Below are 21,715 nucleotides of genomic sequence, written 5' to 3'. Positions count from 1 at the left end.
TGACTGGTGCCGTCTTTGTAGGAGCAGTCCGAGGACATCAGTAGGGAGAACGACTAGTTTTCTGGGGTGATTTTTCTCTCAAACTCCAGACCACTTCCTCTACCCTGCTGGCTCCCCCAACAGAACCAGCCCCACAGCCCTTTCCTCCACTCCAGGCAGTGCTAAAGAGTGACTCAGACTTTGCCTTTCGGGCCAACACACGTCCGTGTTGACCAGCCTCAGTTTGTGTCTGCCAGCCAGGCAACACCATCCATCACTGACTCCCTGCCACGGCCCAGTGGTTTCTGTGCCCAGCTTTCCCACACTTCTCGTGACTGCAGCTCAGCCCCCCTTCCTCACAGTAGCAGTTGGTTTTAATTTGTGGTGGGCTGAATTTATAGATAGACTGTACAGCCACCCCATTCTGGCCACATCCTTCCCAATATCTGACAAACAGTACTCTGTCTGTGCCCCCATACCACCTTCCCCTTCTCCTTCCTGTTCCAAAAGCATGTGTCCCTCCTCCAACCAAGGCTAACCATTGTATTTGCCCCCTCCTCTCTGCCAGGATCCCCAGCATCACCCCCTCACTTTACTGCTCTCCCATCTTTAATCTGCCTTCTCCCACCCACAGGTGTGCTAGGTGTGTTCTCTGTATGAAAAAAACAAAACAATAACCCTTCCCGCAACCGCACCCTTTCAGTCTACCCCCTCCACTCCGACTTGTTATCTCTTTCCCGTTGCCACCAAACAACAGAGAAGGTCTGTTCTGGCTGCCTCCCCCACGCCACCCCCAATGTCACCTTCACCCTCTTTTTTTTTTTGTGAGGAAGATTAGCCCTGAGCTAACATCTGTGCCCATCTTCTTGTATTTTATATGTGGGACGCCTACCACAGCATGGCTTGATGAGAGGTGCTAGGTCCGCACCCGGGATCTGAACTAGCGAACCCCGGGCCACCGAAGCAGAGCACGCGAACTTAACTGCTGTACCACCAGGCCAGCCCCACCTTTACCCTCTTTAACCCCTCATGGTCTGGCTTTTCCCCCAAACTCTCTGCTCAAATGACTCTCCAAGATTTCGCATAAACCCCTAACTGACTTTGACTTCCATGCATCCTTCACACCTTGACCACGCTCTTCTTCTCACAACTCTCTTCTACAATGGCTTCTTTAAAAATTTTTCTTTTAATTGTAGCAAAAAGCACTTAATATAAAATTTACCCTCTTAACCATTTAAAGCATACACTTCAGTAATGTTAACTATATTCACATTGTTGTGGACCAGATCTCTGGAACTTTGTCATCTTGCAAAACTGAAAGTCTATGCCCATGGGACAACTCCCCATTCCCCCTGCTCCCAGCCCTTGGCAACCACTATTCCACTTCCTGTCTATGAATTTGACTACTCTAGGGACTTCACAGAGCAGGGTCATACATATTTGCCCTTTTGTGACTGCCTTATTTCTCTGACCATAATGTCCTCAAGGTTTATCCCTGTTGTTGCATGGGGCAGGATTTCCTTCCTTTTTTGAGGCTGAATAATATTCCATTGTATGTATATACCACAATTTCTTTATCTTTTCATCTATTGATGGACACTGGGTTGTTTTCACTTCTTGGCTATTGTGAATAATGCTGCAATGAACACTGGTGTGCAAAGATCTCTTCAAGATCCTGTCTGCTGTGGCTGCTTTTTTTTTTCGAGGAAGATTATAGCCCTGAGCTAACATCTGCTGCCAATCCTCCTCTTTTTGCTGAGGAAGATTGGCCCTGACGTCCGTGCCCATCTTCCTCTATTTTATATGTGGGACGCCTGCCACAGCATGGCTTGACAAGCAGTGTGTAGGTCTACACCCGGGATCTGAACCAGCAAACCCTGGGCCACTGAAGTGGAACATGTGAACTTAATCCCTGTGCCATCAGGCTGGCCCCTTGCTGTGGCTTCCATATTCGAGTTCTTTGGCTTCTTTAGTTATTTCTTTCTCCCCTGCTGGCTCCTTTTCTTCCTCACATTACCCAATGCACTTTTACCCCCAGCATGACTTGTGAGGCGGGATCGGTGAGCCGAGGAGTCGAAAGAAAGATTTCTTAGACTCTCAAGATCTGGCAGTAGTGCTCTTTTATTTAGAGAATAGTGTGGAATAGCATGGGGACAGGACCCATGGGCAGTCAGAGCTTCTGCTGCCGCCGCTTCTGCTGCCCCCGCTGGCATGGGGACAGAGCCCATGGGCAGGCAGAGCCGCTGCTGCTGCCCCCGCTGGCATGGGGACAGGATCCATGGGCAGGCAGAGCTGGTGCGTGGGGACAGGACCCACGGGCAGTCAGAGCTCCTGCTGCTGCCCTGAGTTGAGGGTTAGGGCTAATTTTATAAGGCATAGGTATATGATTCATCTCTTTACAAGACAAAGGAAAGAACATGAAAAAAAGTTAAAATGGTATCAGTGCGGGTGGGGTCTGGTCATTGGGTGATCCCATGACTTTTAGACAAGAATCAAATCGGATTAAGTAAAGGTTAGAAAGGTTAGACACCACCACCCTAAACCAGTTACATGAGATTGCCAGACAGCAACCAACTTAAGTTCTTGCCTCTGGCATTGACCAAGAACCTCTAGAGATAAGACCATCCCCCCCTCTTCCTGGCACAGAGAGGGAGGCATCTTCACAGATAGAGGTTTCCCTTAGAAATGTAAATGTTTCCCAACAAAGGGGCAAACAAATTCCACTCCTTGGAGCCTGAATCTCATCTGTAGTTTTAAAACTAACCAGCCTAAAAATCCTCATCATAAGCCATTTTAAAATTAAGCAGCCTAAAAATCCTCATCAACTTGCACTGTTCAAAGCACCCTTTTTAGACTTCCTCTCTTGTGGCTCCCTGATGATCTCTCGGGCAAGGGCTGTAGGGCAGTGTGGGGTCATGAAAAGGGCACTGGACCAGATTGGGCTCCTGGGACCTTCATCTGCTGTTAATAGACTCAGACAGCCTTTCCTCTTTGCACGTTGATTTCTCCATCTCTCAGAAGGAAGGAATGCACAGGAAGCTCTTCTGGCTTTAAGCATTATGGGTCCCTCGCTGTCAAATGTACCGCTCCAGAGCAGAGCTTTCTCCTGTGCTCCAGGCAGTACAAGGACAAGCTTGCTAGACATCTTGATCCAGGTAACCCAGAGGCTCCTGGAACCACACCCTTTCTCTGCCTCCCCCCACTGTCACTCCGGAATGTACTCTTTCCTCATCTCCCGTTAAGGTACAATTTAGAGGCTGTCTCCTCTGTACCCTCTTCCCAGCCTGCCCCAGTCCTGGCTGTTTATTCTTCCCTACGATTTCCCCAGCACTCACTGTATCCCTCACGAGGTACTTAGACCAACCTTAAGAATGTAAAATATAGAAGAGATGGCACATGTGTTACCCCTGCTGGACTGTCAACACCCTGGGGACAAGAGGTATCTCAGCCTCATCTCCACAGCCTACAGCACGAGGCATTATGTAATAGTGAAAGGAGGCACTTGCGGAATGCTTACCGTTTATGAGAGCACAGCCTTGGTCAGTCTCATCCTGTGTGACTGCTCTGCAGCCCTTGGCATTGGTCACATTCCTTCTTGTATTGAGGGCCTAGCATTATTCTAGGCCTTGGAGACACAGAGATGAATAGACATCCTGCGTAAAGGAACTAATCATGAGGTTCCTGTGGGCATGCTATTTCTTCCACCTAGAGCATCATTCTCTCAGTGGATTCTTCTCCAACCTCCCATGCAGAGTTATTGCCTTATGCACACCTCACTACAACCCTTTGTATACAATGCTGCTGCTTCATTGTGTTTCTGTGTGCCTGGAATATGGCAGGCACTCTCTCAATGCTGAAATACATTCATTTATTAAACAAATATTTACTGAGCACCTACTATGTGACAGGCACTGTTAGGTTCTGAGAGCACATCAGTGAACAAAACAGACACAATTCATGCTGTCATGGAGCATACATTCTTGTGTGGGAGAGAGATAATAGATATATAAATAAGTAAAATAGGTAGGGTACATTAGATGGTGATGTGCTATGGAGGAAAAAAAATTGAATTGGAGAAACGTTGAGAGTTGGAGGAGTGTCTACAATTTCCAGTAGGGGATTCAGAGTGGGTCTCCCCAAAAGGAAACTCTGTACTAACTAAGCAGTCACTCCCTATTCTCTCTCTCCCGAGTCCTAGGCAATTACCAGCCCACTAATCTGCTTTCTGTCTCTGTGGAGTTGTCTTTTCTGCATATTTCGTATAAATGGAGGGGCCGCCCCGTGGCTGAGTGGTTAAAGTTCCGGCGCTCCAATCCAGTGGCCCGGGTTCACAGGGTTGGGATCCCAGGTGCAGACCTACTCCACTGATCAGCCATGCTGTGGAGGCATCCCACATACAAAGTAGAGGAGGAGTGCCACAGATGTTAGTTCACAGCAAATCTTCCTTACCAAAAAAAGAGAGAATTGATTTATAAATGAAGTTACACAACATGTGACCTTTGTGTCTGGCTTATTTCACTCAGCATAATGGTTTCTAGTCATCCATGTTGTGTATCAATACTTCATTCCCTTTTATCACTGGATAATATTCCATTGTATGGATATACCACAATTTGTTTCCACTTTTTGGCTATTGTGAGTAGTGCTGCTACGAACATTAGTGCACAAGTTTTTCTTTGAAAACCTGTTTTCAATTCCTTTGGGTATACTCAGAGTGAAATGGCTTGGTCATATGGTAATTTTCTTTAACTTATTGAGGAATCATCAACTTGTTTTCCACAGCAGCTACACCATTTTACATTCCCACCCATGATATCTGAGGATTCCATTTCTCTACATCCTTGCTAACACTTGTTACTTTCTGGGGTTTTGTTTGTTTGTTTTAATTAAAGCCATCCTAGTGGGTGTTGTCAATGAAAATAATCTGATAAGGATTTTAGGCTGGTTAATTTTAAAACTGCAGATGAGAAGCAGGCTCGGAGGAGCAGAGTTTGCTTGCCCTTTGATAAGAGACATTTGCATTTGTGAAGGAAGGGGGGATGGCCTTATCTTTGGAAACTCTTAATGGGGAATGCAAGGACTTAAGTTGGTTACTGTCTGGCAACCTCATGTAATTGATTTAGGGTGGTGGCTTCTGGCCTTTACTTAATCCGATTTGATTCTTGTCTAAAAGTTGTGGGACCACCCAATGGCCAGACCCCACCTGCACTGATACCATTTTAACTTTTTTACATGTTCTTTCCTTTGTCTTGTAAAGAGATGGCTCACAAACCTGTGCCTTAAATTTAGCCTTACTCTCCACCCATGTTTGCAGCAGTAGTGGGGGCAGCAGAAGCTCCTCCTGCCCGTGGGTCCTGTCCCATGCAGCAGCTCTGCCTGCCCATGGGTCCTGTCCCCATGCTATTCCACACTATTCTCTAAATAAAAGAGCACTACTGCCAGATCTTGAGAGTCCAAGAAATCTTTCTTTCGACTCCTCAGCTCACGACCCCGCATCATAATCCATAACCAATCTATAAATGAAAACTTGGGAGAGTTTATTCTGAGCTAAAATCTGAGGACCATGGCCCAGGGCCTTTCTTCCCGAAGGAAGAAAGGGCACCAAGGAAGTGAGGTATACAGAGTGGTTATATACCCCCAAACAGGCTGTTTCACATATGATTGAAATGTCCCTCCCACAATAGTCATAAGATTGACCTGTTGGCACAGCGCTTGATGGACACAGCAGGTAGTGGGTCTGCTGTCTTGGCTGGTGTAGCAGGAAGCAAGTCTATTGTCTCCAGCTGGGCGGTCACAGGTGAGCGCAGCAATCAGTTCCTAGCCTAAGGAAAGATGCTTAATCCTTAAGGAAATGCCAACGTTGGGAGGGGGAGTTGAACCTTTATCTCAAGGGCCTTTGCTCTTGCCATAGGAAATATTTAAAGCAGATATACAATGCATGCTCAACGGCCCGGCCTCGGTCAGGCCCTTTTGGAAAGACAAGGTCAGGGCGAATTAGGTTTACACCAAATGGCTTCCTCATATTCTCCAATATATCCTATTGCTTGCCATTTTTATTTGTCATTGTGAAGTGGGATCTCACTATGGTTTTGACTTGCATTTCCCTAATGACTAATGATAGTTGAACATCTTTTCATGTGCTTGCTGGCCATTTGTTATCTTTTTTGGAGAAATGTCCTTTGCTGATTTTTCAAATTGAGTTGTCTTTCTGTCATTATGTTGGTAGAAATATCTATTTCTTTAAAGATTTTTATTATTTTTTTTCCTTTTTCTCCCCAAAGCCCCTGAGTACACAGTTGTATATTCTTCATTGTGGGTCCTTCTAGTTGTGGCATGTGGGACCCCCGCCTCAGCGTGGTTTGATGAGCAGTGTCATGTTCGTGCCCAGGATTCGGGCCAATGAAACACTGGGCTGCCTGCAGTGGAGCGCGCGAACTTAACCACTCGGCCACGGGGCCAGGCCCTAGAAATATCTATTTTGAAACCAATTGACTCTCCACCCCAGACCTCTAGTCCCTCATTTAAAGAGCTCTTCCTCTTCTTTTAAATCCATGTACTACGGCCAATAGTTTCATAGCCGGAAGAGACTCTTAATGTCATTTATTCCACTCCCAGGATGTCCCCTATTCCTGCAATTTTTTGAGTTCCCAAACCACAAAATTAGTTGTCTAACCTTAGTCCTTCCTGCAGCACACTGGCCTCTACTGTTTTGGCTCTATAAATGAGAAAAGTTACGCAAAAATTGCAGATTAGATTTCCATTTAAAGATTCTAATAGATCTGAAACACAAGGTGACCCATTTAGAATCGGATCTTCAAGAAGCAGCCCCAAACTGGATTTCCGCGCACTGGGAAAGACACGCAAGCGCCGTAGAGCTGGGGGCAAGGCGAAGCTAAAGAAGGCGTGGCTTCTGCCCAAATTCAAGATGGCCCCCAGGGCAGTCTCTCCTTGTTCCGGGGTCGGGGGAAGAGGCTCAAAGAACGCCATTGGTGGAGTTGCCCACCGCTCATCCCCGCCCCTGCAGGGGGCGGGAGTGACAGCTTCCCAATTTCCGGTTCCGGCAGTACCGGGGTCCCCGGCGAGATGGAGGAAGATGCGACCCGAGGCCAGAAGTCGCGGGGAACACAGGATAGAGTGGGAGCTGCGGCCTAGAGGTCCGGGCGTGGAGTTCACCTCAGACGCGGCGGAACCGCCCTGACCTGAGAAGGTAAGAGACCACCAGCTTTGGGTGCCTGAGGACTAAGGTCTCCGAGGACCTGGAGCTGTCAAGGAGGCAGCGGGTGTCTGCAGTGCTCGACCGCAGTTCCATGAGAGCCCGCCACGCAGTTCTGGGGATGAAGGACGGCTCCAACAAGGCATCTCGTCCTGTTGGAGGAGCATGAGTTCGCTGACAGCGAAAGAAGCATGACGAGAGGCATGGCGAGGGGCTTGTCCGAGGACCCAGAGGCCGCTGTGCGGGGGTCAGGACAGAAGCTGCACAAAGCGGGTGTCATGTGGAGTAGGTGGAGAGGATTGTCATGTGGTGTCTGTGATGAGGGATCACGTGGGTACCTATGGAAGACCAGAGGAAGGCTGGGTGGGAATCTCATCATGTCCGAGGGAGAAGATTATCTCAAAGGAGGAGTCGGAGGCATAGGGAGGGACCTCCCCTAAGGAAATGTATATTCATTAGGACAGGTAGGCAAGCGTGTAAATATATTCACGATCATGTCGTAGATCGCTCCCAGGTTGCAGAGCCTTGATGCAGATGCAGTAGGGAAAACAGAGGAACAGAAGGAGGAAGAAAAGATCTTGTTTCCAGAGGAGAAGTGGGGACCAAACCCCATGGTGTCTTGTCAGGAGTTGCAGAAGGTGATTTGATTTGGTGAGGTGGTTACCTGAAAAGATCTGAATGAGTCTAGTAGTCATCATTGGGCCCAGTTCTGGTGACAAGTCAGGATGGAGTCAGAGGGCTCCTAACCTAGTCTTAGTGGTCCTGGGCTCCTAGAGTAGTTGTTATCATTGTTATAATACTGACAATCCTTAACATTTAAAGCTGTGCTTTCCAAACTCAGATACACATATTAGTCACTCAGAGATCTTGTTAAAATGCTGGCTCTTATTCAGCAGATCTAAGGGGATCCTGAAATTCTGTATTTCTAACAGGCTCCCAGGTGATGCCCCTGCTGCTGGTCTGTGCACCAGTCTGAGTAGCAAAGATTTAGAGCAGCACTGTCCAATAGAGCTTTCTGCAGTGGTAGTAATGCTTTGCTGTTAACAAAATGCTTTCACACGTCTTAGCTCATCTGAGTTGCACCACGCTATTATATAGCCATGGCAGTCTTGATTAGCCCCGTCTTACAGATGAGGAAGCTGAATTTCGGTGAAGTGACTTGGTTCCAATCCTACTAGTAAGTAATGGAAGTGGAACTCAAACTTGATTCTTCTGACTACCAGTAGTCTTTTCATTGCATGACCTTACTTTCCAGGTGATACTGCCTTGTCCTGAACCAGAATCTTATCTCAGAACCTAGTGAAGAGTCTGGTGTGATTTTTCTGGTATAGGGAGAGTGAAAGTGGAGAGGAGGTATACCCAGCCCACCAGTTTCTCCCTTTACACTGATGGCCTCAGTAGCGGGGGCTTTGCCTCTGACATCTCATTTGATGACTTCAGGACATCCTGGATCATCTGTTGGGTCCCCATAGGAAGGGGGACTTCAACCTTTTGTGCCTGAGCAGTGTTAAAAGATGGGGGAAAACTCAGAATTGGAGCCATGCTTATAATTAATGGTCTGGGAAAGAGTCATAAAGAAGGTGGGAGAAGGGAAGGCTGAAGGAAGTTTGCAAACAGGCAGTGTCTGCAAAGAGGATTTCCCAGAGGGTGAAACAAGGGGCACTGGTTTTGATATTTCAGCAGGAAGTTGGGAGGTTATATAACAAAGAGCAAGTTGAGATCCCACCTTTTAGGAGCATCGCCACCTTTTAAAGGGGTAGAGAGAGTGGGTACAACGCCCTCTCCCCCTTCACCTGTAGAGGCTTATCCCTCTGAGGCATGACCCTTAGTGGCTTCTCCTGTCACCATGGCAATGGTAGGAGTTACCTGCTTTGGCCCTTTAGAGTCTCCCCTTCCTTCTGGGAATTTAAAATAGATTGGCACATGTAAGAGATGGAGGAAAGTAGGGAAGTGGGGCACTGGGTCCTGCCTTAGGCTTTCTCGTCAGGAGATGTTGGTATTTTGTGATTCAGCTGGACAAGTTGAGAGCGTGCCAGTGAAGCCAGGTCCTGGAACAGAATCCTTTGTTGCTCTGTCCCTCTGCCCTGCTTCACATGCGGTTTGCATGAGCCCAGCAGGAGGCCTTCCTGCTTGAGCCCTGCTGTATTTATTTGTCCTGTGACAACAATGTGCCCGCCCAGCCACACAGCTCGGTCACTCCAGAAGCACTCTGGGAAAGCAGAGGCAGCTTTTGATTTTTCTGAAACAAAACTGAGAGAAGTCCCTGGGCATCTGCAGGACCAGGAGTTTATGCTTAACCCTTGGGTGACTGGCAGTCATGAGGGCGTAAATTCTGCCTCCCACAGGTGGCAATGATTTGGCTTTAGACTGAACAGAGTGATTGTGTTGGAACTCCTCAACTTCCATGAGGGAGAAGGCATGGAGGAGTAGAGGAGAAATCTTGGCTCATATCCTGCCACCACCAGTGACCAGCTGTGTGACCTTGGGCTTTTTCCTTTTAAACCTATCTGACCCTCCATCTCCTCATTTAGCAGAAGTGTCTAACTGTACATAGGTTAAGTTGTAAGGATTAAATGAGGTAATAGGTATTCAGTAAAGCCTAGTGTCTATCTCTCCTCATCTCTCAGTGGTAGTGGAAACATGACCTTGGGACCCTGGATGACAAACATCCTGGGGCAGGGGAGACAGTGACTACCTTCTCTTGAAGAGTCTCAAAGGAGAAGATTGCCCTGCTGGACTTGGTGGGTGTCTTAGGCTGAGGTTGGGGAGGAAGGGCCGCTTTTGCCCACAGCAAGGGGCACATCAGTGTTCCAGGGGTTCTCCTAGAACCCCACCCTAGCTCATTTCCCACAGCCTAGATTCTCCATTCTGGCCAACCCAGTTGTTTCAAGCCATTGTTCTCTTTCTTTCACTGTCTCCATGTGTTCCTCCTTCATTCTTGCTGCTTTGTCCTCCTCCAGGAAGCCTGTCTTGGTTACATGTACCTCACCTTGAAGCTGAGGTTTTCCCTCAGTTTGCATGTACTCAGTTTGCCCTGCAGGTGGCCCATCCTTTAATGAAAGTGATACAGTCCAGCTCAGGGGATTCCGAAAAGCTAACCTTGCTTCCCTGCTGACTTCCATGGCAAACCAAGAAGCTGCTTAGGCTAGTTGGGACCTTTGGCTGGGGACAGCGGTTGAAGCTGGACTCTGATTAGACACTTGATATGAGGTCTGCCAAGGCACTGGCATCAGGACTGCTTGTGTAAAACATTTCAGCCCTCTAGAGCGGTCCCTTTGATGTGGCCATCTCCTTTCCCAGCCCTTAGGGATATCTCTCAGAGCCTGGGGAGCCCCTGACTTCGTACGTCCTGGAATTTAACTTCCCACTTTCCCCTTCCGGCTGAAAACGTCTAGTACCTTACACAGGAGCACTTAGATCGTCACTAAGAATATGTCCAATAAGAATATGTCCAATATATGATGTCCTCTCGTTTGCCAGTTCTTAAGTTGGAAGCTCCTGATTTTACACAGTTATTGCATTAGTAAGATTATTAGTTTTGTTTAAACTTTAGGTGATGGATACACTTAACATGAGGGCCACATGTACATTAATTTGCCCTAGTTTCTTTGTCTCCATATCTTCCATCCATTCCCCAGAGGGATACTGTGTCTCCTTGAATAGACTGTGAAGTTCTTGAAGGCAGAGTCTGTATCTTCTGTGTCACTTGAATCTCCCTTCATTATATAACGCTGAGGTCATGATTTATCATGTTATGTTCTCTACCCTGTAGTTATCAAGATTCTTTAGGGAAACTGCTTAGCTCTCAGGTGGTTCTTTTCTTTCTCTAGAGTGAGTTATCTAATAACCAAAGAGGACTCTGACCTTTGGCTTGTTCCTAACTTTCTAACTCCTTTCATTGGAGGGCGGGGGTGAGGGGAGTGGGGGGGTCCTGTGGTGTGAAAGCCCCACTTAGCATCTTTGCCACACTTTCTCCTAATGCAGACTGGAGAAAATATAAGTGAAGTGGGTGTGGGTCAGGGGAGCTCAGAGGGGCCAGCATGGGAAACCAGAAATAAAGTAAGGTGAGTCAGCTGGTAAATGGTGATAACACAGGTACCCTGCTGAGGGTGAAAGGTCAAAGGTAGTGGCTCCTCAGTGGGCCCAGGAGCATCAAAAATGGAGCACTTCCCTTCAGCCTTTAGGAACCTCCTAAATGTCACTTAGTGACATCGCATTAGCCCACTTAAAGGCCTTGCATCTTGCCAGGTGATCAGTTTGTCCACAGCATCCTGAGCTCTGCCTGGGTGAGCCAGAGGAGAAGGAGAATGGGCCATGACACCAGGGCCCAGGCAGAGGCAGAGAGACCAGAATAGAGACCGGATGGGCTGGGGGTAGGGAACGGAGGTGGGAGTGGAGTTGGGGGAGTTACCGAGGAACAATTTCTGGAATTGGGAAGGACTGATAAAGGTGAGAGAGGGGCAGTATCGTGATCTGTGAAGGAAGACTCAGGCAGGGGTTGGCAGAGCCAGACTGGGTAAAGTCTAAGCTTTGGGGAGGTGAATCCCCCAGGAGATAAGGCCTGAGAATGAAGTTTCAGAGCCTGACCAGGAAGGGAAAGTGTGAAGTTCTGACCTCCTTCCTCACATCCCTCCACCCTGCTCAACTCCTCAGGTCTTCAGGCACAATGGAGGACAAACGCAACATCCAGATCATCGAGTGGGAACACCTGGACAAGAAGAAGTTCTACGTGTTTGGTGTGGCAATGACGATGATGATCCGTGTCAGCGTCTACCCATTCACCCTCATCCGCACTCGGTTGCAGGTTCAGAAAGGCAAGAGCCTCTACCATGGTACCTTTGACGCCTTCATCAAGATCTTGCGAGCAGATGGTGTGACTGGCCTCTACCGGGGGTTCCTGGTCAACACCTTCACCCTCATCTCTGGCCAGTGCTATGTCACCACTTACGAGCTCACCCGGAAATTTGTAGCTGACTACAGCCAGAGCAACACAGTCAAATCTCTGGTGGCCGGTGGCTCAGCCTCTCTTGTGGCTCAGAGCATCACAGTGCCCATTGACGTGGTCTCCCAGCACTTGATGATGCAGCGCAAGGGTGAGAAAATGGGCCGCTTCCAAGTGCGAGGGAACGCAGAGGGACAAGGGGTAGTTGCCTTTGGCCAAACCAAGGACATCATCAGGCAGATCCTGCGGGCTGATGGGGTTCGAGGCTTCTACCGAGGCTATGTGGCTTCACTGCTTACCTACATCCCAAACAGTGCCGTCTGGTGGCCCTTCTATCACTTCTATGCAGGTAAGCAGGGCCTGGGAGAGTGGGGTGGAGGGTGGGTCTACTAATGGGGCTGAGATACTGTTGCTCTGTGCATGTTGGAGTGGGAGATTTAATGAGAGAATGGGCATTTACTCAGCAAACATTTAAATCTAAGAGGATTCAAAGATGAGTAAGACGTGGTTCTTGCCTTCAAGGAGCTTATACAGGCATGTGTTGCTTAATGATGGAGATGTGTTCTGAGAAATGTGTCGTCAGGCGATTTCATCATTGTGCAAACATAGAGTGTACTTACACAAACCTAAGTGGTATGGTCTACTACACACCTAGGCTATAAGGTATTAATCTTATGGGACCATGATCCCATTATATGCAGTCCATCATTGACTGAAATGTCGTTATACGGTGCATGACTGTTTTATAGTGGAGGGAATCAGACAAGTAAAGTAGATGACTGTGGAACATAGAGATGTTCTGGGTGCATTGGGATCAACTAAAGTTAGTGGATTATTGGCAGAGAATTGGAAGGTGGGGAATGACAAAATTCATGGGATATTTGGGATTTGAAGATGAAATTGATGGATTACAGTGAGCTTTTGAGTTGGATGCCTTTCCTCAGCATTGTTAAATTCAAGATGTGATATAACCTTGAAGCTCTCCGCTCCTATAATGTATTTTTGTTCATAAGAAATTTTATTGCTTTTTAAGCATTTCCCAGAAATGGAATTACTAGGTCAAAAGATAACATTTTTGAGGGCCTCAATAAACGTATTGCCAGGTTTCCTTCTGAAAGGGCAGAGTACATCACCAAGAGCAGGACCTGAGTGTGCCTGCTGCCCTCTGACATCCACAGTTTTGGGTGACTGCCAAACTCCAGTTAGGGCAGTCTGTGCCCTAATCCCTGCTGCTGGCTCTTAACCGTTGACAGTGGGCATTCTGTCCCATCCCATTTGGAACTTTTTTTTTGGTGAGGAAGATTGGCCCTGAGCTACCATCTGTTGCCAATCTTCCTCTTTGCTTGAGGAAGATGGTCCCTGAGCTAACATCTGTGCCAGTCTTCCTCTACTTTGCATATGGGATGCTGCCACAGCATGGTTTGATAAGCAGTGTGCAGGTCCAAGCCTAGAATCCGAACCGGTGAACCCCAGGCCACCAAAGCGGAGTGTGTGAACTTAACCACTATGCTACTGGGCCAGCCCCTGGAACTTTTCTAACCAAATTTTCTAATGACTTCCTAACCTATAATCATTTGTCTCTATGGCACTGTACTTTTCTGGTTCTTCCATTTTCTGATTGTACCTTTTTTTTTTTTTTTTTTTTTTGTGCTAGCTCTTTCTTCTTCTGTTTAACACAGTCTTTCATCTAGAGTATTTGGTAAAATTCACATACCTAGACTCCAGCCTGGCCCTTTGTATCAGATTCTTTGGGAATGGATCCTAGCAATCTTCATGTTAAAATAGTTGCCCAGTAAACATTTGTTGAATGAATGATGGAGAAGGAAAGATATGGGCTCTTTCTCCAACCCTCTTGCCTTTGTTTTTTCATCCTCTCCCTAAGCCCCAGGAAAATGGCATGTGTGCTTGATTAGAATTGGAATCCGCATCCTGCTGTAGCTTGCAGGCCTGGGGGCCAGTGCAGACAGGCCCAAGGAGGCTGCTAGTGCCAGTCCAGATGCTACCTTCTAATGGTTGCAAAATGCTTGCTTCTTGGGAAAAACAGGACACTCGTGAGGCAGAGCTGCCAGTTTACATTGTTTCTGTTTGCATGCTGACCCTAGGGAAGAAAGTGGTTAGAAATGGGAGGAGAGGTAGTTCTGGTAGGGCTTAAGGAATTCTACCATGCCGCTGCAACTCAGAAGCCCTCACTTCTGCCCTGCCAACCCCCCACCTTCCTACTTGTCCCCTAGTCTTTAGTTGCCTAGCTACAAATTACCAAAACTAGGAACATGAGAAAAACATTCTTAAAGGTATTATGGTGACTGAATCTTAGAGAGAAAACTGAGAGGGGATCTTTGAGATGATGAATCTATTTTACATGCAGCCTTACTCAGAGTAAAAGCCAAACTCCTTGCAATGCTATCAAGGCCCTAAATGATTTACCTCTTGGACCTCATCTACTGTTCTTTCCCTCACTCATTCTGCTCCAGGCATACTGGCCTTGCTGCCCCTTGAAGACTTCAGATGTGCTCCTGCCTCAGGGCCTTTGCATAGGATGTTACCTCTGCTTGGAAAATTCTTTCCACAGATCCATATGGCTTGCATTCTCCTTTAGGTCTTTGCTCAAACTTCACCCTCCTGGAGAGGGTGTCCACGACTACCTTATTTAAAATGGCAACCTCTTCACTCCCTACTCTTGGCATTCCCTATCCCCCTTTCCTGCTTTATTTTTATCTATAGCTAGCACATATCTCCTTCTGACATAGCTATATATTTTGCTTTTTATTTGTTTACTGCCTGTCTTCCCCCATTAAAATGTAAATTTCATAAAGGCAGGGATTTCAGGCTGCTTTATTCACTGTTATATCCTCAGAACCCAGGGTGACTGGCTTGTGGTAGATAAATCTTTGTTGAATAAATGAATGAATTCTTGTTTTTCATCTCCAGAGCAGGTAAAGCAAAAAAATTCAGTTGCAGGTGAACTTCCCAGCAATACTGGGAATGGGTGGATCTGGGTACTGTTCCATCTTCTTCATGAGCATTTTGAAAAGTGAGTTTTTCTTTCTTGATATGGCCTGGAGAAAAGTTCTCACTATAGGATATGACTCTCTCTCTCTCTTTTTTTTTTGCTTGAGGAAGATTCGCCCTGAGCTAATATCTGTGCCAGTCTTCCTCCACTTTATATGTAGGTTGCCACCACAGCATGGCTGATGAGTGGTGTATGTCCATGCCTGGGATCAGAACCTGCGAACTCAGGCCACTGAAGTGGAGCATGCCAAACTTAACCACTATGCCACAGGGCTGGCTCCTGACTTTCTCTTTTAATTGTAGTTGTTTTTATTTTATTATTTATTTATTTATTTATTTGTCTATTTTATTTTATTTCATTTTTTTGAGGAAGATTAACCCTGAGCTAACATCTGCTGCCAATCCTCCTCTTTTTGCTGAGGAAGACTAGGCCTGAACTAACATCTGTGCCCATCTCCCTCTACTTTGTATGTGGGACGCCTACCACAGCATGGCTTGTCAAGCGGTACCATGTCCGCACCCAGGATGCAAACTGGTGAATCCCAGGCCACCACAGCAGAATGTGCACACTTAACTGCTACGCCACTGGCCTGTCCCTTGTTTTTATTTTTAAAAACATTCACATGGTTCAAAATTCAGAGGTTGGGAAAAGGTATGCAGTGAAAAGGCTCGTCATCCACCATAGTCACCCAGGCCCTTCCTTAGAGACAATCAGTGTTACCAGTTGTTCAGTGCATATATAAGAACATATGGGCCGGCCAAGGAAAAAAAAGAAGATTGGCAACAGATGTTAGCTCAGGTGCAATCTTTAAAAAAAAGAAGAAAATATGTAGTGTGTGTTTTTCTAGTCTGTGAATTGGGAGGAGTAGAGCACAGGCATAAGGTTTTTACATCAGGAAGGATTTCTGTCCCTCAGATGAAAGGAGTCAGCAAGCAAAGAAGATTTGAAATCCCCTTCTCCAGAGGAATCTTTTTTTTTTAAGATTTTTTTGTTTTATTATAATTATTATTTTTTTTATTTTTCCTTTTTCTCCCAAATCCCCCCCGTACATAGTTGTATATTTTTTTTCAGTTGTGGGTCCTTCTAGTTGTGGCATGTGGGATGCCACCTCAGCATGGCCTGACAAGTGGTGCCATGTCCACGCCCAGGATCCGAACCAGCGAAACCCTGGGCCACTGAAGCCCAGTGCGTGAACTCAAGCACTCGGCCATGGGGCCGGCCCCTAAGATTTTTTTAATTTATTTTTTCCTTTTTCCTCCCCAAAGCCCCCTGTACATAGTTGTATATTTTTAGTTGTGGGTCGTTCCAGCTTTGGCATGTGGGATACCACCCTGGCGTGGCCTGACGAGCAGTGCCATGTCCATGCCCAGGATCCGAACTGGCAAAACCCTTGGTGGCTGAAGCGGAGCGCTTGAACCTAACCACTTGGTCACGGGCCGGCCGCCTCCAGAGGAATCTTATCCTATTCAAAATGGGTGATATAACCAACACGACTTCTGGAAGGGGCCTGAGATTTATAATTTTTTGTTAGTTCAGATGGAAGCAAAGAAAAGAAAAGATGGGAGTTACAGGTTATGAAGGGGCTAAGGATGGAGGGTTTGTCATCGTTGGGCCAACTGGTAGAAACAGCGTGAGGGTGGATGGGGTGGTACCTCATGTCTTGAGGCATTGTCTTTCCCTTGATTCCAGAGCAGCTCTCGTACCTCTGTCCTAAGGAGTGCCCTCACATTGTCTTTCAAGCCATCTCGGGGCCCCTGGCTGCAGCCACTGCTTCCATCCTCACCAATCCCATGGATGTCATCCGAACCCGAGTACAGGTAAGACCAGCCTCCTTCTCCACCCTCCTCCCAGAGAAGCCATTAGAAGCATGATCTTCAGGCCCTCCAGCTTCCCCTGATGTCTTGTGTCATGGCCTGCTAGTCCAGCCAGCCTTATCCTGGTCATCCAAGCCTTTCCTTGTGGTTACACCTTACCATCTGCAGAAACCAGCTGAACACTTCGAAGCACCTAGAATGTTTGTCTCGTCCTGTCTGCTACTTTGCATGCCTCTACTCCTTTACTTGCCCAGGCCTCTAGGAATTCTTACTGGTTTCTTCCAGCCTTTCATTCTATTAGCATAGCTTATCAACCACCTTTTCCTTACCTTGCAGGTTTGTGGTTATTAGACATATTGATTTCAGTTAATTTCAGAAGTCTGCCAGGTTTCTCCACTAGTCTATGATCTCTCTACAGACAGTGAGAGTGACTGTTCTGGAATAGGTTTCACAGATTGTACTGTGTGGACTCAGCAAAAACACTGATAAAGCCCTTGGTAGTGCTGTCTGGAAATTATAATCCCTGTCTTCAGTCAGCTCAAAGACAATTTCACAGCACCTAGTCTGAGGAAATAGAATCTGAATGATGATATGTAACACACAAATGGTAGGTTTTGGCTGTATAAAGCTTTAGGTGGAGAGAATGGGGGGTTTTAATGTCTGATTTGGGTAGCTTAAGAGGAAAGCTGTCCAAGAGAGTGGGGTCATTGGGTTATGGTGAGGAGGGGCAGGAAGGAAAATAACTTTTTTAACAGGTTCGGGGTGAAGTCAGCTTCCCTGACACCAGGATGGAGGTGGCTGGTAAATCTAGGTATATGTGTCCCTAGGAAAGGATGCCCCCTCCCCCATGCCATACCACACACATTTGAAAATGAATAAATTGACATCTGATTGGTTTGCAAATAATAAAGTGCACAGGTTTCATCCTCATTCTCTCCTGAGCTTTGTCCTGGGTCTCCCACAAGGAGATCCAAGAGAAAGGACAGGTCTACTTTGAGGAGCTCCCAGGCTGGAGACAAAGTGCATGTGAGGACCCAGAGGCATAGCTGAAATAGCCCTTGACAAGGCCGTGGATAGTGGGAGGGTTAGGAGAGCAGAGGGGGTCGGATGAGAGTACTGGAGCGGAAGAGGGAGTGTGGAGGAGGGTGCTCAAGGAGGCAGGGAGGAAGAGGAAGATGTTCTTAGCCATAGAAGGGATTACCTTGTGAAGGTCGTACAGTACAGGGGGAGGTATAACAAGGAGTGCCTCTGTCCTGCGTTGGCTGAGGGTCTGAGTGGGGCGTCTCTAAAGGTATAGCTTGGTGTCAGGGTATGAAAGGGTTGGTGGCGGAGATGGGCAGGACTGTTAAAAAAGAAAAGAGAAGAGATTCCTGCCTTAGCCAGGCTTCCAGTGTGATAGGGAAGACAGGTCACGGGGTGCGTGGGAGATGACAGGGTCAGAGGGGAGGACTCTAGCCCTGGGGGTTCAGAGGGATTGAGATGATCAGAATCTAAATCACAGGCTGGCAGAGCTGCAGAGGACCTTAGAGGTGATTTAATCCAGCCTCCCTGAGACCAGAGAGAAGCGCCCAGTCTAAAGACTCATAGCTATGTAGTTTATCAAATGATATTCATAACAGCTAACATTCATTGAACACTGTCTGCCAGGCACTGTTCTTAGCATTTACAAGTAGTCTTGTGTTTACTGCTCAGAAAGACCACGTGGGGTAGGTGCTATTGTCACTGTTTTATATTTGAGGAAACTGAGGTGCAAAGAGTTAAGTAAATCTCCTGAGATTATGCTGTTAGTAAACTGGGGAGCACAATTCAAACCCAGGCAGTCTGGCACCAGAGCCCATACTAACTCACTGTGCCACGCTGTCCCTCAGAAGCAGAATCCAGCTCTGTCACTCCCAAATCTGGTTCTTCCCACCATAGCCTAAGGCAGTGGGAGACCCAGCAGAGGGGCTTTGCCTGCAGACCACGGCCCTCCACTGTGTTGACTTTTCCAGGTTGAGGGCAAGAACTCCATCATCCTGACCTTCAGACAGCTGATGGCAGAAGAGGGGCCTTGGGGCCTCATGAAGGGCCTCTCAGCCAGAATCATCTCAGCCACGCCCTCCACCATTGTCATTGTGGTGGGCTACGAGAGCCTCAAGAAACTCAGCCTCCGACCTGAGCTGGTGGACTCGAGACACTGGTAACCGGTAGCGGAAGAGAAGCCTGCTGTTTGCCACACTACTCTGGGTCAGGGGCATATTGGGAAGGACAGTCCCTTCTCCAAGTGCTCCCACCACCTACCTAGCCCTGCCCTGGGCCAGGTGGCCTGTCTGGGACAGGGACAGAGACTTTGAACTGCTCTTGCTGAAGAGGCTCCGTGCCTGGATCCCTGCCCCCATTAGTTTTAATTTTCTTGCCAAACTGGACTCCCTCACTCAGTCCCTGTACTCAGTCCTGCCCCAAGAACACCTACCCGCCCCGCCAATCCCACCCCACCCATCCCTGCTCACCCTTCTCCTGGCTTCCTCTCTATCTGTGTCCCTGAGATCCCGAGAAGAGCTGTATATAGAGCTTGCTTACTACCTTCCTCTTGGGCTTTCAGCCCAGATTCCAGGCAGCTGCCATCAGCCCTTTCCTGCTTCATCTCTTAGGCTTGCTTATTTTTATTTTGGGGCTGAGCTGCCCACCAGACTACCTGCTTTTTCCTGCCACGGCGGGGCAAGGTCCCAGGCACTTTTGCACAGGGAGTAGGAGCAGCAAAAACCTCTGGTTCTCCAGAGCACTTGTCCTCTCTTTGGAGAGTTATTAGGTTGGGGAGAAATGTTGATAATTTGTTTAGTGTGTGTATTTTTTTTAACATCTGTGAACCAGGCTACTGTCTTAGTCCTGCTAAAGCACCAATCCTGCAGTCAGAGCCCACCCCTTCCTCAGATAGATGGAAAAATGTAATGTAGCTTTTCCTTCAACCCCAGAGCCCTGTCCCTTCCATGTTCCTTCAGTCCCAGCAGCCCCAGGACATATAAGCTGGTGGCTTCCCCTGGCCCAGGTGACTCCAGTGGTGGGCACAGTTCTAAGCAGATCAGGCTGTCTGGGGCACACTGGACTTGGAGCACCACTGTGAAAAGTCAGGTTGAGAGAGTAGTTGTTTTGGAAAGTGACAAGTGGGTATGTGTGCTCCAGTGCCTCTCCCCAGACCAGCTGAGCCAAGCCTAGGAGAGGGCAGTGGAGGTTCTCAGCCCCAGGCAGGCATGACATGCCCACATATACCCCAATCACTTGGACTCCCAAAAACAGATGTTGTCTCACGATGGGAATCTCTGAGATGTGGAACTGTTTGTGTTTTTCTTATCCCTGATGTGAAGAGTCGTCCGGGTCATGGTACCTTCTGGAGGGATGCTTGGAAGAGAGTAAAGAGCAGGTCAGAAAGTCACCCAATACCAGGACCACTGCATTTACCAGCCTGATACTGCCGAGATTATCTCTTGACGTCTCAGGAGCTAGATGATGAGCACTCCTTCCCTGCCTCATCCCGTCCCCCCTCCACTGAGGCTGTGTTGCAGGTGGAGAGAGGTGCAGCAGACGGAATGAGAAGAAGGCATATCAAACCCTGCACTGCTACTTAAGACCTTTGGCCTGGAGGATCCTTCAAACCTTCCTGTTGGTCCCACCCCCTGGGAAAGGCCATGGTGCCAATTTGAAAGGTGCTAGCTACCTGAAGCCTTGATATTTCTTATGGCTGCCCCACATTCTATAACCTTGGCCAGATCAGAATCTGAAAACCACGTTTGTCTACCTTCACCGCCACCACTGCCTGTTTTGGTCTCTTATGTTGGAGGGTTATTTTCCCTTTCACCTATCTTTATTTTTGTTTGTCCTTCTTGCACTTTGTCAAGAGTCCTCCAATTTGTCTCCGTCAACAGTCATCCAAAGGGTTGGCCTCACAGATCATTCTGAATCTTCCTGCCCCTCAGTCACCCCTTTACCCTGAGAAACACCACATAATGGATGCCAGGGGCCCCACCTCTCATCCTGGTGAGAGCTTTGGCCATTGGTTTCTCAGCTCTACACCTCCTCCTCCCTGGAGACTTCAACCTTCCCCTGTGTGGCAAGGAGTAAAGTATGATGGACAGGAGGTAGACTCCTGCCTTTCATGTCTTAGGATATTTCTCCCTCCCAGACTCCTTTCATTCTGTTTTTTCTTGTACAGTATTTCACAAACCTTTCACTCATTTTCTCTCTCTCTCTCTCTCACACACACACACACACACACAGACACACAGTTTTAAAGGATGATGTGCTTATCATGAAGGGGACCCCTGACCCCTACTTTCCCATCTCATAGTTCAGGGACTGGGATTGGGTTTGATTAAAATATGTCTTGGTGAGGAGGGGCCCATGGGCTTCCGTTTTCCCAGGACCACAGACGAAACCAGCTGGAAATTATGAAGTACTGGTTCGGAGAATAAACTGGAAGAAACTTTTGGGAGACTGGGCACGACAGGAAACCTGATGGGAGTATTGAGGGACAGGGGAATGAAAATGCAGGTGCAGTTAACATTGGATAAGGGTGGACTCTTGTGAACACTAGCAGCGAACATCCACTGTTGCACTGTACGAAGTCCTTGGCGTCTAATTAAAAGTTTTTATTGAGCCGGTGAGCTCTGGCTTACGCTTATTTTGCCCGCTTGCCGAGGGAGTACTTAGGTGTACTGCAGCGCTGGTTTTATCTTTGCACAGCCCTCTGCCTCGCGCCGCTTCTCTCCCCGCGCCGGCGGCTG

The 21,715-nt window shown here is 47.7% G+C and overlaps 1 protein-coding gene across 3 annotated transcripts; it reads left to right on the top strand.

Moving 5' to 3' along the window:
* Positions 1-6,878: 6,878 nt before the first annotated feature.
* SLC25A44 (solute carrier family 25 member 44) lies at positions 6,879-21,595 on the top strand. Of its 3 annotated transcripts, XM_070268027.1 has the most exons (5): positions 6,891-7,186; positions 11,846-12,483; positions 15,063-15,165; positions 16,839-16,961; positions 18,950-21,595. In XM_070268027.1, the coding sequence occupies exons 2-5, from the start codon at positions 11,859-11,861 to the stop codon at positions 18,975-18,977; spliced, it is 879 nt and encodes a 292-aa protein (XP_070124128.1). In that variant the 5' UTR covers positions 6,891-7,186; positions 11,846-11,858; the 3' UTR covers positions 18,978-21,595. The 3 variants fall into 3 exon arrangements, 2 of the variants coding, with proteins under 2 accessions (XP_001500063.1, XP_070124128.1); XM_001500013.4 differs by lacking the exon at positions 15,063-15,165 and having other exon boundaries at positions 6,879-7,186; positions 16,834-16,961; XR_011439167.1 differs by lacking the exon at positions 15,063-15,165 and having other exon boundaries at positions 6,988-7,186.
* The last annotated feature ends 120 nt before the right edge of the window (positions 21,596-21,715 follow it).

Source organism: Equus caballus, chromosome 5 (assembly GCF_041296265.1).
Source record: "Equus caballus isolate H_3958 breed thoroughbred chromosome 5, TB-T2T, whole genome shotgun sequence".
In the NCBI taxonomy this organism is placed as follows: domain Eukaryota; kingdom Metazoa; phylum Chordata; class Mammalia; order Perissodactyla; family Equidae; genus Equus; species Equus caballus.
Note: the sequence above shows the minus strand (reverse complement) of the source record. Positions and strands in the feature narration are given on the sequence as shown.